Here is an 18,253-nt window from a genome sequence, read left to right on the forward strand (position 1 = left end):
CAGCAAGCATCTATTCTTCCTTCAAGACTCAGCTCTCTTCTTACTTCCTCTTGAAGTCTCTCTCATTCTTCTCCCAGGTGGACCTAGATGTTCTGGCCTGAGTGCCAGCACTCCAGTGAATTACACTTCCATTGTGATTTTGATCATCTCGCTCCATTAGACTGCATGTTTCTAGATGGAAATACTGTGCTTTTTCATCTTTGAACCCCCAACAGACTGCTATAAGGCATAACATATGGTAGGTACTCAGAGAAGTGGAAGGAAGGGAGGGAGGGAAGAACAGGAAGAAGGTATACAGAAGCAGGAAAGGTGAGTACAGAAATGAGAGCTAGAGACAAGATTAAGTGACTTTGCAATTCTGTCCTTTGAGTTCACTACTTTTACAAACGTATCATCTCCAAGAGTTAGCTCACCTCCACAAATCAGGCCCTCCTAAATTTCCAGAAAATTACACTGTTTTTTTTCACTGTTGGCACAACAAAACCTTTCATTATAGTCCAGGTGCATAGCCTTTGTTTATATAGTCTATACTTCCAAAGCAAAAAGAAATAGAAGAACCATTGCTCCTCTGATCTCCCAGGGATTTCACTTTACAGCTTTACTGACCATATCAGTTATTGTTTTAATTTTTGGAACCAGGACCAGTGATCTCATTGTTTCCCTTAGCCCATTCCTTTCTTCCTCTGTTCCCCGCTCCCCCTCCCCATTCTCCTATCCCTACCACACTTAGCCCTTCTCTTCCAGGTTGTATCAGGGCTCTACCTCATGAAAAATACAAGGAAAAAAGATTTTTACTTTAAGAAAAATAACTGCTCCCCCTCTCCCAATTTTTACATCAAAAGACGTTAAAAGCCATTCTCTTCTACGTTTTGAGAACTGCAAGTTCTCTGGGGAAAGAAGGTGGTTGTTTAAGAGTAAGTCCCCTTAAAGCCAGACATTCAAAATAAGTAGGGGTGATTTGATACAGTGGATTTTATGTAGAAGGCTTGAGTTCTTGTTCCAACTCTTTTACTTGTTAGCTCTGAGACCCTGAAGAAGTAATTTCTAAACTTCTTGGAGTGACAATTGTTTCATTTGCAATTAAGAGGATTAGACTGATGATTTCCAAGGTCCTTCCTGCTCTGGGGTTCACTGGCTCTGCTATTTTTGGCACTTTGAATAATCAGAAGAAACCAGATTTAGTGTCTTACTAGAGCAAAAGTGGTAAACATAATGAGCATAAACTCTTAACATGCATCTATGTCTTCTTGTGTTAAGGTGAGGATCCTGACATATACGCCTAGCCTGGTTATTTCTACTCAAAAATTTTAAGCATCCAGGGAAACTCTTCTGAAAAAGCTCCTCTAGATCCTCCTGCAGATGACCATGGTGAAGAGAGTGGCCATCGTCGGAGCTGGTGTCAGTGGCTTGGCCTCCATATGGTGTTGTCTGGAAGAGAAGCTGGAGCCCACCTGCTTTCAAAGGAGCAATGATGTTGGAGGCCTGTGGCAATTCTTGGTGAGTAGGACAATAGAAGGTAGATGGGACCTACTGTACAGCATAGGGAACTCTGCTCAATATTCTGTATTAACCTAACTGGGAAAAGAATTTGAAAAGGAAGAGATACTTGTACATGTATAACTGAATCACTTTGCTGTACACCTGAAACTAACACAACATTGCTAATCAACTGTACTACAGTATAAAATAAAAATTTTTTTAAAAGAGAAGAAAAAAATAGAAGGTAGGTGGGTTACACTGCAAATCAATCTTGATCAGTTCCAATTCAGACTTGGGAGGTAGGTCACAAATGACCTACCTCATTTTCAGATCTGGACAATAAAGTCTTATCTCTCCTATCCTACTAAAGTCCTATCACTTAAAACTATTTCACATCAGCAAGGATTATCCTGGAGAGGACTTCTCCAACTCATTAAACATTGTCACCTATGTGGCACAGCCCAAATCTCTAGGCAGTAAAGTGGGTGAAGGGGTCAATAATTAACAGGAAAACCATACCACTGCCTCCCCATGTAACTGAAAGATTCTATTCCTATTGCTCTTAAATCCTGAGAACATGGGCGTGCTGGTGGGGGCCGGGGGGATGTAAAAAAGAAAAACCTAGACTGCGGTCAGAAGTCTCAACTCAGAATTTTTAAGCAAATAGATTTCAGGAAAGTCACTTTTTCCTTTCTGGACTTCAAATGCTCATTAGTCAAATGCAGAAGATGGAAATTAAGTTACCTCTAATCTGCCTCCCAATTCCAATAGGATATGATTTTATAATTAACTCATGTCTATTGGGTACACATTATGTTATTATAAATGATGATTGTACGTGTGGTGTGTGTGGTTAGTAAACACTCTGTCAGGCCAAATCGAGAGAAAAATGATTATCTCTGCCATTCAGGCTCATTGCTATAGAAATAATATAATCAGGAAATATTCATTATAAACACAATTTTTACATTTCAAAAGCCAGGTTTGGGGAAACTTCCAGCTTTCCTGTCCTAAAGTTCCCAGCAATTAGGATTGGATGTAGATGATACCTATTTGGCTTGAAGACATTATATCCGCATGATTTATATTGTAACCATAGTCTGTCCTCATATCTGTCACTGCCCAACCTGTAACAACAGGTTGCTCTGGGGGTCATAAAACTCTGAGAATATTACATGAGATACAGATCATTAATTTGTATTTTCCATTAGGAATAATCAAGAGTTATTTTTTATTAATTCAATTTTTTAATTTACATTTGCTCAGGGAGATACGACCAGCTTAGCCTAAATCAAGAAATGGTTGTTTATTATCTTATTAGCAACAATTAAATGCTGCCTGAGCATCTATTTTTACAGAGTTTTGTACTAAGTCCTGGGATGACAAATATGTGACATAATCACTATATAAATGATTTCTACTTCATTTGGTATAGCAAGTCTTAATATAGGTCCAAAATCCTTGACAGAAAATGATCAAAAACTCATATAGTAGCAAAACCTGTCCTGAAGTCATATGGTCAAGAAACATGATTGAATTGCACCAGATCTCACTAGGACTATTATGGAGAAAAACCCCAAAATCTACAAATTCTAAAACATATCTGGTCCTAACAGTTCAAACAAAAGAAGTCAAACATAAAAAAGTAGATATTTTAAGATTTCACCTCTAACAAAGTACAAAATTGAAGTCAATCTATGCTCTTAGTAGTCATAATGATTGTTATCCTTGAAAGGGAATGGCACAGAAACAGGGGCAGGAGAACTAGTAATGCTCTGTTCATTGATTTTGGTGCTGATTACACAGACATGTTTCATTTGTGAAAAATTTATCAACCTATAAACTTATGCTCCATATTTAAGAATGCTGTATTTCAAAAAATGTTCAAGTAAGAATATATTCATCTAAAATACAGAAACCACAACGAAAACAAAACTAAAAAAATAAAAATTTAATTTCATGACCCCCTCCCCCCAAAAAAAAGATTATAGAACTTTACAACAAGACAGCCCTTGGTGACTGTGAACTAAATAAACAAGTGCCTTGAGATTTAGATGAAGCTGGACTACCAGAATATTAGCAAGTCAAAAGAAACTTCCTACAGGGATAGCACTTAGCTGAGACTTGAAAGATGTTCTCAGACAAGAAAAGTAGAGAACCATTATGTGACACAACTCCAGAGAGTGGCATTCTCAACCGTGCAGAACACAACAGTGTGCCAGTATCAGGTGGGAAAAAGGGGTTGCTGGTCACCCTTCTAGATAGGGGTGATCAGCAATCCATGAAAGGCACAGAAGAAGGCAATGAACATGGTGTATCCAGGAATCTGTGAGTCAACCAGTGCAGCCAGATCAGAACATTTATTTGAAGAAGCATTAGATGATAGATCAATAAGATGCAAAGTCAGACTCTGGGTTATCCACAAGAGGGAAATGTCTCTTTTCCATAAAGTCACTGTGCATAAGCAGTATTATACTCAAAAGCCCTGTGGGGATGTAAACATATACAAATACTCTAAACTTTAGCCCTCTCCATACACCCCACCCCTTCCTTATTTTCTAAGAAAAGTTGCTTGGTACGCTGCATGATCAGAGAGGAATTTTTGAAAAATGTGTTACATAAGCTTTCATCTTGCAAGTCCTGTTAGGCAGAAGGTAAACCAGAAGAGAGAAACCTGATAATTCTGAACTTTTCACAGTGTGCTTTTTCTGTAAAATGAAAACCAAATGGAGTTTAAATACTAGCAGGCTGAACGTGAACATGACTTAGGTTTAACGTACTCCAATATAGGACCTCATGACCTCTAAAGATTTTATTGTTGCGTAATAAGAGGTTACTCAACAAGCCATGTACAATAGGTCAGCATCACTTTGATTGCAAAGGGGAAAATAACAGAACCAGAACTATCTGAACTTTTGTTTCACTCATTCATTCATTTATTCATTCAGAAAATAAATATTTGAGTTCATTATGCATAGGGTACTATGTTAGGCATAGCTGCATATAAGTACAGCAGGCAGACAGTATTCTAAAAGCAGAGAGAAAAGAAGTATTAGAATAATCATAATACAAATGAATAGGACAGAGTATGATTAGGGCAGTAAAGACAATTAGAGCTTGGTGGAATGACTTCCAATTGGTGGGAGGGAAGACAAGCAAAGACATGAGAAGGGAGACAGCTTTAAGCTGGACATTGAGGGTATATCTAGACAAGCAAAAATAGGACTTGATAAGCAGAGATGGAATATCAAAGATCATCAAGGCAGACTGCTAAAATGCATGCACAATAGTCTTGAATTAGCTTCTGACCTTGCCCTCAAGTGCCTTATGTTCTAGTGGGGATCATGGGAGATGGACACAGTTATAACCCAAGACAGACAGTGATAATGTGCCCCATAGCTGCTTGGCATCTAGGTCTAGGACAAGCTCTCTCATCCAGAGGCAGAGTCTGAGCTTAATTTCCTCCTTACTGGCTCAAACCACCCACATATTGAAATAATGAAAATGTGAGCTCTTTGGAGCAATTGTCTGTTGTTATATAATACTTCTGTTTTCCTTTGTTTGGAGAACATCCTTTTAGGGAAAATTCCAAGGAGCTGTAGGGCACGTACTCTTCTCTCCTCATGTTACAATGGGCTGGAGTCCAGGACCGAAAGAGCAGGGATTCAAATGTGAGGTCTTATCACCTTTGTTTCCAGGAGCAGTATCTTACATGTTTTTTAACCAGTCCGCAACCCGCAGCTCAGCCCTCCTTTCAGTGGGCAGCTGAGAAAGCTCCTTCTCACAACCATCAACAAAAGTTACCAGCTATGCGTGAACGGTACAGACTCAAACATGAGAACCTTCCAAGCATGAGCCTTCACCCTTTTTCTGACCTCAGCAGAAATTTCCAAGTGAGGTTTTAAAAAATTTTAAATCTCTGAGCTTTGCCATTATGAGAAATACAGCAACCATGAGTAGAGGACGCTTTTGTCATGTAAGAGGAAACAGTGAGGCCTGAGGCAGCCCATCAGAGACACAATCCTTTCATTTGGGGTTGTTGGGCTGGAGGGAAATAGATGTCTTGAATCCAGGAGCAATATAACATTCCATACCTTTCCTTCACTTCATGAAAGTTCCTTCAGAATATGGGGAAAGAGAGGCTGCCAGCTTTTAGATGTACTTTCAAGGCAGCACATTGTGTGACTTTTTATCCTGTTCTTGAAACACAGAGGAAATGCTTATTTCGAAGTTAGCCTTCAACTGCTCCTCAAAAGAAACCACTTTTCAGTTACACAGAGGTTTTTGGGTTCTTTTTAGCATCTTTATTGAAGTATAATTGCTTTACAGTGGTGTGTTAGTTTCTGCTGTATCACAAAGTGAATCAGCTATACATATACATATATCCCCATATCCCCTCCCTATCCCACCCCTCTAGGTGGTCACAAAGCACCAAGCTGATCTCCCTGTGCTATGCAGCTGCTTCCCACTAGCTATCTATTGTACATTTGTCCATGCCACTCTTTCACTTCATCCCAGCTTACCCTTCCCCTCCCTGTGTCCTCAAGTCTATTCTCTACATCTGCGACTGTATTCCTGTCCTGCCCCTAGGTTCTCAAGAACCTTTTTTTTTTTTTTTTTCAGATTCCATATATGACTTACTTCACTCTCTATGACAGACTCTAGGTCCATCCACCTCACTACAAATAACTCAATTTCGTTTCTTTTTATGGCTAATATTCCACTGTATATACATACCATACCTTCTTTATCCATTCATCTGTCGAAGGACATTTAGACTGTGTCCATGTCTTGGCTATTGTAAATAGCACTACAATGAATATTGGGGTGCATGTATCTTTTCAAATTAGCATTTTCATCTTTTCTGGATATATGCCCAGGAGTGGGATTGCTGGATCATATGGTAACTCTGTTTTTAGTTTTTTAAGGAAACTCCATACTGTCTTCCAGAGTGGCTGTACCAATTTATACTCCCAGCAACAGTATAGAAGGATTCCCTTTTCTCCACACCCTCTCCAGCATTTATTATTTATAGAATTTTTTATTGTAGTTGATTTACAATGTTTCAGGTATACAGCAAAGTGATTCAGTTAAATATATACACATTCTTTTTCAGATTCTTTTACATTATAGGTTATTACAAAATATTGAATATAGTTCCCTGTGCTACACAGTAGGCCTTTATTGCTTATCTGTTTTATACATAGTAATGTGTATCTGTTAGTCCCAAATTATTATTTGTAGACTTTTTGATGATGGCCATTCTGACTGGTATGAGGGGGTACCTCATTGTAGTTTTGATTTGCATTTCTCTAATAATTAGCAATGCTGAACATCTTTTCATGTGCTTGTTGGCCATCTGTATGTCAGATAGATATTCCTAAGGATTGTTACTAGCAACAGGAAAGGACTTTCCCAAAAGAAGAGAGTTTAGTTGTCTTCATGCTGATGATTAACTGCTTACCCTGAAATTTGTTCAGTGCTATAGACTGTTGCAAATATTTTTTGGAAATGAGGTACTTTAGAGCACCTTTAGAGGTACTTTTTCTCTTGTTTCTCCATAGCACCCTGAGGAAAGAGCCTGTGTTCAATGACGAACCACCATCCCACATGCTATGTGGCACTGTGTCCATCAAGCCCAGTGTGAAGGAGTTCACAGAGACCTCAGCCATGTTTGAGGATGGGACAATGTTTGAGGCCATTGACGTTGTCATCTTTGCAACAGGCTATGGGTATGCCTACCCCTTCCTTGATGATCCCAGCATCAAAAGCAGAAACAATGAGGTCATCTTGTTTAAAGGCATCTTCCCCTTGCTGATGGAGAAGCCAACCTTGGCTGTGATTGACCTTGTCCAGTCCCTTGGGGCTGCCATCCCCACAGCTGACCTGCAGACCCACTGGACAGTTAAAGTGTCAAGTAAGTGGGCCATTCTGTCTTTCATTCATTTAGTCAACAAATATTTACTGAGCACATACTATACACCCAGCACAGTGCTAGGTGCTAGGGATATAAAGGGAATAAGATAGACATGATGCTTGACCTCACAGAACTTAAAATAAGGTCGGGGGGAATGCTGCAATAGGGAAAGTTCTACAGTGTTCTGGTGAGGGGAGTTGGGTAGTGAGTTATTCCACAAAAATGGAACAGCATGAGGAAAGATATAAAGGTAAAGTACAGCATGGAGTGTGTGAGAAACCAGAAACATTTTGGTGTAAGGAAATATAAAGCAGAGGCAGGCAGCAGCAAGAAATAGAGGACGGAACCAGAGCATGGAGGGCCTTATAACCTGTGTTAAAGAGCTTAGACTTCTCATAGGGAAATTGGTAGGACTTTGCAAGGCTATAAAGGCAAGAGAAGGACAGCAGTGGATCACTGCAATGTCAAGGTACATTGCAAAGGTTGAAAGGGCCCTGGTGGGTGTCAGGGCATGCTGGAGGCATTACTGGTGTCAACTGTGTCAGAATAACAGTGTTGGGCCCCTCCTACTCTGTTGATAATCTTCTCCCCCTTCTTCCCCCTGGACCCCATGGGTTTCAGGGACTACAAGTATGTTTGTGTTGGCAAATCAAGAATATGAGGAGAAAGGCGATATCTCAAATATCAATTTAATTTACTCCAATCATATTGATCACCACTATTATTGAAAGTGTCCTTTTACTCAAGGGTTTGAGAATCTTGGCCAATATAGGTGTACCTTACCTAAGATACCGTCCATAAAAACTTAGACTACAAGTAATAAAGAAAAAGTTAAAATCATAGAGTATATGTGTATGTTTTCTTAAAATGTTGTAGATAAGCTTCTATTGCAAATGTACCATGAAAGACTGTTATTTTAAAAAACCCATTATGAAATCTTTTGTAAGGGTGCTCACTTATAAAATGATTCTATTGTCTTTTTCTCTTGAAAAGCAAAACAGTGCCAAGCATCTGAGATTTTATGGAAAAATCAGACATAGTTCATAAACCCAAGAAATTTACATAAAACAATGGGCATCATTTATTCATCCAGCAAATATTTACTGAGCACCTGCTATGTGCCAGGCTCTGTCTTGGCACTTAAGATACAACATCAAACAAAATGACCAAAATTCTGGTCCCTTACTTTCTAGCAGGGGCACAGCAAGTATCTGACCACAGGGTACCAGCAGGCTGAGGTAAGATGCTAATAATGACTGGGAAGTATTCATGGGAATGCCATAACTTCTCCTGCCATTATTACAAAGGCAAATGAGCTACAGCCAGCAATTAGAAGAGGCCTCCACTAATATAGTGAAATTTATATAAAAAAAAAAATTTTCTGCTGCCCCTTAAAACATCTTCCTTGGCTGCAGGCTGATGCTGGAAAACCCAGGTTTCCTTCCATTGTCCCATTTTAATTGCCACAGACCTTAGATTAAATTATTTTACAAGACTATTTCTTGAGAGAATTCTTAGTAAGAGGATGCAGAAAGAAATGATGAAACTGGTAAGGTATTATATGCATGAGGCATGTTGAGGATTGACCCTCCATAACGTCATCAGAAATGTAAGATAGGGTGACTTGAAGCTAAAAACTTTTCCACTGTCACTATTTCATTGTAGGCCAAATTTGCCATTCCCAGAGCAGGTTCATTGGTTCTCAGATCTTTGTTTCCATGAATTGTCACTCTGATAAACACACTAAAGATAGCTCCTCTTGATACAAAATCTTTTAGGGACATAGTTCATAAACACTGAATGAAATTAATCATGTATAATTACATATTTCTGATTTCTTTGTCTTTTTCAATATTTCTGTCTTCATTTCTTTTTTAGACTCATGCACCCTGCCAACTACAAATGAAATGATGGATGATATTGATGAGAAAATGGGGAAGAAACTCAAATGGTAAGAGATAGTACTTGCTAATAAACAAATCCTAAAATTTGCCTATATGTGTCAGAAAACATGAATAGATTCTATAATCTTGTCACTAGTCAAAGTTCACATTTTTAAAACACTTGCTGTAATCAAGCAGTATTCAATGGGCAAATAATTGTCATTGCACTTCTCCTGTGTAGCTCTAGAGCACAGGTTCTCAGGCGGGTGATTTTGTCCCCCAGGGGATATTTGGCAAAATCTGGAAACATTTTTGGTCATTGCAAGTGAAGAGGGCATGCTACTAGCATCTAATGGGTCGAAACCAGGGATGCTGCTAAATATCCTACAGTGCAGAGAACAGTCCACCTAAACAAAGAATTATCCATCTTAAAATGCCAATAGTGCTGAGGATGAGAAATGACTCTGACTCATTCCCCAACAGCTCCTTTCCCACCAGCCATGTGTCTGTCAGCAAACTAGCTAGATGGAAAATGAGCAGGGGCAGTGATGCAACAAGAAAACCAAATGAAGAATTAAATTGAGTTCACCTGCCCTTGTATTTTCTACTTATTACCCTTTATGTTAGAGGCCAATAGGAATAATGAGGAGGAAAAAGAGCAGCCTCAATGTCAATCTTATTGCTTAAATAAGGGTTTCTAAAAGCAAATGAGATCACACTCCAACTAAACGTATGAAACAATTTATATTAGTAAATTGCAACAATATTAAAACTATACATAAACCCAATTTTAAACACATTGATATAAAAATCTAACATTAGGGGAGATCCTAAGCAATGTCATTTAAAGAATAACCATGTATCGAAGAGTAAACTAAGTTAATCAGTCACCTTGAGAACCTAGGGTCAGTTCACTCCAGGCTTCATGGCTAGAGACAAAAGCCCAAAATGACATCACACTTGAATAGAGGTTAGGAAGGAGAGGGAAAAAACAGCTCACTTACAGTCAAAGAACAAATGATAAATTCTATGTTGTGGAAAAAGGGAGAAGTGGGGGTATTACTGGAGGTGCTGACTAAAATGTTACTTTTCTGAGAGTAAAAAGTAAGAAATTTGTGCTTCTGTTTACAACTGTGGCACTCATTCCAATGCGTTCTTTTCTTTCCCCAGGTTTGGCCAGAGCCAGACTTTGCAGACAGATTACATCACATACATGGATGAGTTGGGCTCCTTCATAGGGGCCAAGCCTAACATACCATGGCTCTTCCTGACTGATCCCCAGCTGGCCCTGGAGGTGCACTTTCATCCTTGTAGCCCATACCAAATTCGACTGATGGGACCAGTTAAGTGGGATGGAGCCAGAAATGCCCAATGGGACAGGACAGTAAAGCCAACGAGAACAAGAGCTGTCAGTGAATCTAAGAGACCCCAACCGTTTTACAATTTGCTTAAAACACTTTTATTCCCAGTGCTTCGTCTGGCTGTTTTACTTGCATTTTATTAATGGGAAAGTTCTTTGGGTTTCAGAGTTCGGTCTAGAAGTTCAATTGCAAATATGAATATACAGATATTAAATTTCATAGCTGCTCTTCCCCTTCCTGCAGACTTAAAATGAATCCTAGCCCATTTGACTAAAGTCTAAATAAAATGGATAATAGCGTCTCTCTTTAGATAAGAATCTAAGTTGGCAAGTTTGGAGATACTCAAGGGAAAAGATGGGGCAATAAATGGGAGTGAGCACAGATTTGCTGGTTGAACAAAGTTTAATCAACTTTTTAACGTGTGTTTTGTCATGGGGAGAATTTACATCACAACAATGTTGAGTCTTCTAACCCATGACACAGTATAGTTCTCCATTTATTTAGATCTCCTTTTTCTCAGCAGTGCTTTGTAGTTTTTAGTGTCTTACCCATCTTATGTCAGATTTGTCCTAAGTATTACATATTTTTGAATATTATAAATAGTTTAATTTTGTTTAATTTCTTATTGTTTATTGCTAACAAGTGCACTTATTTGTTCTAGGAACTTTATGTAGATTCCATATTTTCTATATAGACAATCATACTGTCTGAAAATACAGTTTACTTCTCCCATTTAAATTTGAATGTATTATATTTCTTTTTCTTGCCTTATTGCACTGGCTAGAAACTCCAGTATTTTGGATAGAAATGGGGAGATCAGACATCCCTGCCTTGTTCCTGATCTTAGGATTAAGGCATTCAGTCTTTTACCATTAAGTATGATATTAGCTCTAGATTTTTCATAAATTCCCTTCATTAAGTTGAATAACATTCCTTCTATTCCTAGTTTGCTGACAATTTTCATCAGAATGGATGTTGTCTTTTTCAGCTGCTTTTTTCTGCATCTATTGAGATGATCTTATGTTTAATTTTTAGTTTATAAATATGGTGAATTCCACTGACTATTAAACCAATCTTGCATTCCTGAAATAAAACCCACTTGATCATGATATATTATCCATTTTTTATGCAGTAGAATTATACTTGTTAACATTTGGTAACATTCGTGAGGGATATTAATCTGTTTTTAATTTTTATAATATTTTTGTCTGCTTTTGGTAACAGTGTAAGGATGGCCTCAAAGAATGGGTTGGGGAGTATTCTGTCCTCTTTAATTTTCTGGCAGAGTTGTATATAATTGGAATTACTGCTTTCTTAAATATTTGATAGAATTCACCAGTGAAGCCATCTTTAACCTGAAGTTCTTTGTAGGAAAAATTTTAAACTACAAATTTGTGTTCTTTAATAGATGTAGTGTTACTCAGGTTATGTGTTTCTTCTTGAGACAGCTTTGGCAGTATATGTATTTCAAGCAATTTGTTCATTTTATCTAAGGTAATTCAATAGCTACAAGACAGTCTTTTCAACAAATGATACTGGAACAATTGGTTATTTACATGATATGAAAAAATAGTGATGTGGAAACTTATACAGACACTTAAGGAGAACATGAAAAGTGATATTTTGAGTGGAGGTGTCTATGTTTCAGGAACATGTTTCAGGGTGTGAGAGTCTCCTCCCCATCCAGACCCAGTACTGGAGGGTTGTTTTCCCCAACCAAGATTCTGGTGGAAGTGTGGCTAAGTGTAGTGTTGACTCTTCAGACTTAGAATATTTAAGCCAACTGGAAATTTAGTTGGTAAACTGGAGTTGTTGGTATCTTATTCAATCAAAAGGACAAGATTACTTTTCATCAACCTAAATTTGATGGAATGCTACTTACAACCTCTATGTATTTTGTCCTGTGTAGTAAATAGACAAAAGCATGTATCTTCCCAACAGCTTTAGCAGTTATGCAAAATAAGGTGAGAACAAAGGAACACTGAGGAGCAACAGAGGTCTAGAGAACAAGGTAACTCAAGGGCATTTTATTCTTCTGACTGGGTACTTAGCTGGATTGTCAGTGAAATTTGTGTTTGTGTGTATGTAAATGTGTATATGTAGGCACGTGGATATGTTTGTGACTGAATCCAGTGTAAGGACTATAGCAGGCAAGCTCATTAACAAATTGAATAAACAAAACCATTTTTATCAGTCCATTAGCAATGATAATCACTGATTTTTTGCAACAGATAGGGAGAAAGGCTAACAGTTAAGAGACTGCTTGGTTTCGTGTCATCAGATACAAACCAAACTATTTTTTAATGTTCTCCTTACCCCTAAAATTCTAGCATAAAGTAATAAACTAAATTGAGATAATATATTTAGTGCTTCAATCACAGGAACTTTTTAATGTTGATTCTCTTTCATGTTTGAGAGTACTTCATTAATCTTTATGGCATTTCCTCTATTATCATCACCTTGCCCTATTTTACAATGAGGATGTAGAAACTTTGAGGTAACATGGGGACTGAGGGCAGAACTAAGGAGTTAAGCCTCTTGCTCCCTATTTCAGAGTTCATTCCAAGAGCTATTTGACTAGTCCCTATCATTTTGTCTAAATAGCACATGAGGGCATTGAGAACAAAAAGGACATATTTATATCACCACCCATGTAATATTCTTCATATATTGTAGTACTCTTCAGGAATATGATTAAATGCATTGTGTACATTTTATATATGTACATGTATATACATATACGTGTGTATTTGTTTATATAATACATGTGTACATGTTTGTATCTATAACTACATATGTATACATATATACATGTATATATTTATGTGTATGTATAAATATGGCACAATGCATTTAATCAGATTTCTGAAGAATATATGAATATTATGAGAATATATTATACATGTGTGTTTACATATATATTACATAGTAAAAATGTGATCAAGATTAAAAAGACAATGTGAAGGAAGTAGTGTAGGAAACAGAAATATTTCCTGGGCATCCCTAGAAAAGCTTCTCAAAGGAGGTGTCATTTGATCTGGACTATGAATAATATGCAGGAGAAGATGGAAAAGAGTATTCTAATAAGAAGGAATGGAATCATTGAAGCCATGAATAAAAGGAGTAAAGGGTATAAAAAGGCAAGTGATAGAAAATAAGGATGAACAGAAAGGTAGGGCCAAATTAGATACAGTCTTACATTTTGTGCTAAGGAGTTTAGAATTTATGACACTGAAGAGTAGCACATTATGCCACCACAAAATATGCCACTATGGCATAAGGATTATCTTGAGAAGAAGCCAATTGAGAATCAGACACAAGAAAAGCTCTCTGCCCTCCTCCTATTTGCCTAAAAGCAGGACACAAATTCACAAAGCCCTCATCTTCTCTCTACCAGGAAGAACAAATGTTAATACCTGGAGACAACTTTAGACCCTATCAGCCTGGAAAAGGCACCAGAGGAATCTACATGACAAACTTTACTAAATAGTGTTTACCTTCACCCTTGGAAGCATAAATCTGCTTTATTTTGTCCTGTCTTTTCTCCACAAATTTATTATTCTTTGTTGAAAATGCTACATAAACTGGAATTCCACCCCACCTTAGGGAGTTACTCATTTTTCTCTGGGTATTTCCCATGTACACATGAGGTATACATGTTAATAAACTTCTGTTTTTTTCTCTTGTTAATCTGTGTTTTATCACAAGAGTCTTAGCCAGGAACTCAGAAGGATAGAGGGAAAATTAATTTTCCTCCCCTATAATGTCTACTGCAGAGAGCCAATAGAGGAAAAGGCAGATGATATGATCTGAATTTTCTGAGATATCAGGAGGTCAAAATTAACCTCAATTTATTTATTTTTTCATGCGTACATTAGATCTCTACTTCTGTATACCCTACAGCATGCCCACCACCAAAAATTTCATTTCCATGCATCACCATACAGTTGATCCCTTTTACCCATTTTGTCCTCCCCCCGCATTCCTCCCCCTCTGATAACCACTGCTCTGTTCTCTGTATCTACATGGTTGGCATTTTTTTGTTTGGTTTGTTCATTTATTTTGCTATATTTCACATATGAGTGAAATCCTATGGTATTTGCCTTTCTCTGCCTGACTTATTTCACTCAGCATAACACCTTCAAGGTCAATCTGTATTGTCACAAATGGCAAGATTTCATCTTTTTATGGCTGAGTAGTATTACATTATATATATATACACCACATCTTCTTTATCCATCCATCCATTGATGGCCACTTAAGTTGTTTCCATATCTTGGCTATTGCAAATAATGCTGCAATGAATATAGGGGTGGATATATCTTTTCAATTAGTGCTTTTTTATAGTCTTTGGATAAATACCCAAAAGTGGGATACTTGGATCATATGATAGTTCTGTTCTTAATATTTTGTGGAATCTACATACTGCCTTTCAGAGTGGCTGCACCAATTTCCATTCCCACCAACAGTGTATGATTGTTCCCTTTTCTCTAACCCTTGTTATTTCTTCTCTTTTTGATAATAGCCAATCTAACAAGCATGAATATCCCATTGTGCTTTTGATTTGCATTTCCCTAATAATTAGTAATCTTGAACATCTTTTCACATGCCTGTTGACCATCTGTATGTCTTATTTGGAAAAATGCCTCTTCAGCTCCTCTGCCCATTTTATCTTTTTTTAGGTCTACCATTTAATTAATTAATTAGTTAGTTTGTTTATTTTAAACATCTTTATTGGAGTATAATTGCTTTACAATGGTGTGTTAGTTTCTGCTTTAAAACAAAGTGAGTCAGCTATACATATACATATATCCCCATATCTCTTCCCTCTTGCATCTCCCTCCCTCCCACCCTCCCTATCCCGCCCCTCTAGGTGGTCACAAAGCACCAAGCTGATCTCCCTGTGCTATGTGGCTGCTTCTCAGTAGCTATCGGTTTTACATTTGTTAGTGTATATATGTCCATGCCACTCTCTCACTTTGTCCCAGCTTACCCTTCCCCCTCCCCATGTCCTCAAGTCCATTCTCTAGTAGGTCTGCGTCTTTATTCCCATCCTCCCCCTAGGTTCCTCATGACTTTTTTTTTTTTAGATTCCATATATATGTGTCAGTATATGGTATTTGTTTTTCTCTTTCTGACTTAATTCACTCTGTATGACAGACTCTGAAACTTAAAAGCTTTTGCACAGCAAAGGAAACCATAAACAAGAAGAAAAGACAACCCTCAGAATAGGAGAAAATATTTGCAAATGAAGCAACTGACAAAGGATTAATCTCCAAAGTTTACCAGCAGCTCACGCAGCTCAATACCAAAAAAACAAACAACCCAATCCAAAAATGGGCAGAAGACCTAAACAGACATTTCTCCAAAGAAGATATACAGATTGCCAACAAACACATGAAAGAATGCTCAACATCATTAATCATTAGAGAAATGCAAATCAAAACTACAATGAGATTTCAACTCACACCGGTCAGAATGACCATCAGCAAAAAATCTACAAACAATAAGTGCTGGAGAGAGTGTGGAGAAAAGGGAACCCTCTTGCACTGTTGGTGGGAATGTAAATTGATACAGCCACTATGGAGAATAATATGGAGGTTCCTTAAAAAACTAAAAATAGAACTACCATATGACTCAGCAATCCCATGACTGGGCAAATACCCTGAGAAAACCATAATTCAAAAAGAGTCATGTACCACAATGCAGCTCTATTTACAACAGCCAGGACAGGGAAGCAACCTAAGTGTCCATTGACAGATGAATGGATAAAGAAGATGTGGCACATATATACAATGGAATATTACTCTGCCCATTTTTTAATTGCATTCTTTGTTTGTTTGTTGTTGAATTGTATGAGTTCTCTATATATTATATATATGACAAGGATATAACTCCTTATCAGATATGTTATTTACAAATATCTTCTCCCATTCAGTAGGCTGTCTTTTCACTTTATTAATGGTTTCCTTTGTTGTGCAGGAACTTTTTAGCTTGATATAATCCCTTTTTTTTTTTTTTTTTTTTTTTTGCGGTACACGGGCCTCTCACTGTTGTGGCCTCTCCCATTGCGGAGCACAGGCTCCAGACGCGCAGGCTCAGCAGCCATGGCTCATGCGCCCAGCCGCTCCGCGGCATGTGGGATCTTCCCAGACCGGGGCATGAACCCGCGTCCCCTTCATCAGCAGACGGACTCTCAACCACTGCACCACCAGGGAAGCCCCCATTTGTTTGTTTTTGCTTTTGTTTCCCTTGCCTGAAGAGACATATCTAGAATGATATTGCTAAGACCAGTGTCAAAGAGTGTACTGCCTATGTTTTCTTCTAAGAATTTTATGGTTTCAATGACCTGAATTTTTTAGGAAAAGAACATTGGCAGTAGTATGGAGGATGTCCTCACCAAAGAAAATATTGGTAGGAAGGCTCATAGTTAGGAGTCTGTTGAGTTGTCCAAACCAAAGATGGTAATCCCCTAACCTAAACTGATGCAGTGGTGGTGATATTGGAGATGAGAGGCTAAATTCAAAGTGGAACTGCTGGAATTAGTGTCTACCTATATGTATTGAGTAAATGGAAAGCTAGAGTCAGAGGTGACATTACAATTTCCATTGGGAACCTAAGGGATATTAACTCTTCCACTTGAACTAAATAATCCCAAAGGAGCAGATATGGATTAGAAAACAGCGATGATAAGCTAGGGTAAGCTAAATTTGAAATGCTTGTGAAAATGTCCCAAAGGCAATTGGAAGTATGGATCTACAAGGCAAAAGTAAGAGGTTCAAGATTAGCATGGATATGTATACATATAGCTGATTCACTTTGCTGTACAGTAGAAACTAACACAACATTGTAAAGCAACTATACTCCAATTAAAAAAAAAAAGATTAGCATGGGTAAACATAGTTGTTGAAGGGAAAGACATGAGTGAAATCAGCCAGGGAAAAGATGTAGAATCAAAAGAAAATAAGAAGACAGCCCTAGTTGGCAAAGTAAAAGAAGGAAACTAAAAAGAAATAATTAGAAAGACAGGAGTGGAAACCAGGAATGAGTAACATGCTGAAATACAAAGAAAGGAGTTTTGAGATGTTTGTAAACCCAACAAATTGCTCATTAATGTGACAATTCCAAAATCAATCTGAAATAATTCATAAAAAAGAGCAGTCTAGAAAATTTTGATGAAGACAAATCTGGGAGGGAAATTGCTCTGTCAGGTATTTAAATATAGTATAAAGATACAATATTATAAGTATATTATTATTTCAAATGAATACACAGATTAATGGATCAGAAAAAATAGACCAGGAAAACATGAATTCTCAGGAGAAAATTTTTGTTGGCTACAACAAGTCTACCTCAAAGTGTCAAGTCCAGACTCGTTTTCAGGCTTAGTTTCCTGACTCCCTCAGGGAATAAGATTTATTTTCCAAGGTTTATTAAAGCTCAGGTTGTCACCTGTCCTCCCATGTCTAACTGGCTCTGTAGCTACAAAATGGTAGACGAAGGGATTGAGATCTTAATCACAAGACTCAGATCCAAGACATGGAATTCATGAATATTTCCAACTCCTTGGTGTCCATTCCAAAATTGAGGCAGAACTGTGTCCTGTTTCAGCA

General features: G+C 37.7%; 1 protein-coding gene across 1 annotated transcript in view; it reads left to right on the plus strand.

Annotated features, from left to right (window-relative positions):
- Positions 1-1,365: 1,365 nt before the first annotated feature.
- FMO2 (flavin containing dimethylaniline monoxygenase 2) overlaps positions 1,366-18,253 on the plus strand; it is a 58,656-nt gene continuing 41,768 nt past the window's right edge. Inside the window, 1 exon segment of the mRNA XM_007472371.1 lies at positions 1,366-1,497. Coding sequence (XP_007472433.1) covers positions 1,366-1,497 — 132 coding nt within the window.

The sequence above is a fragment of the Lipotes vexillifer genome, unplaced genomic scaffold (genome assembly GCF_000442215.2).
Source record: "Lipotes vexillifer unplaced genomic scaffold, Lipotes_vexillifer_v1.1 scaffold189, whole genome shotgun sequence".
NCBI classification, from domain to species: domain Eukaryota; kingdom Metazoa; phylum Chordata; class Mammalia; order Artiodactyla; family Lipotidae; genus Lipotes; species Lipotes vexillifer.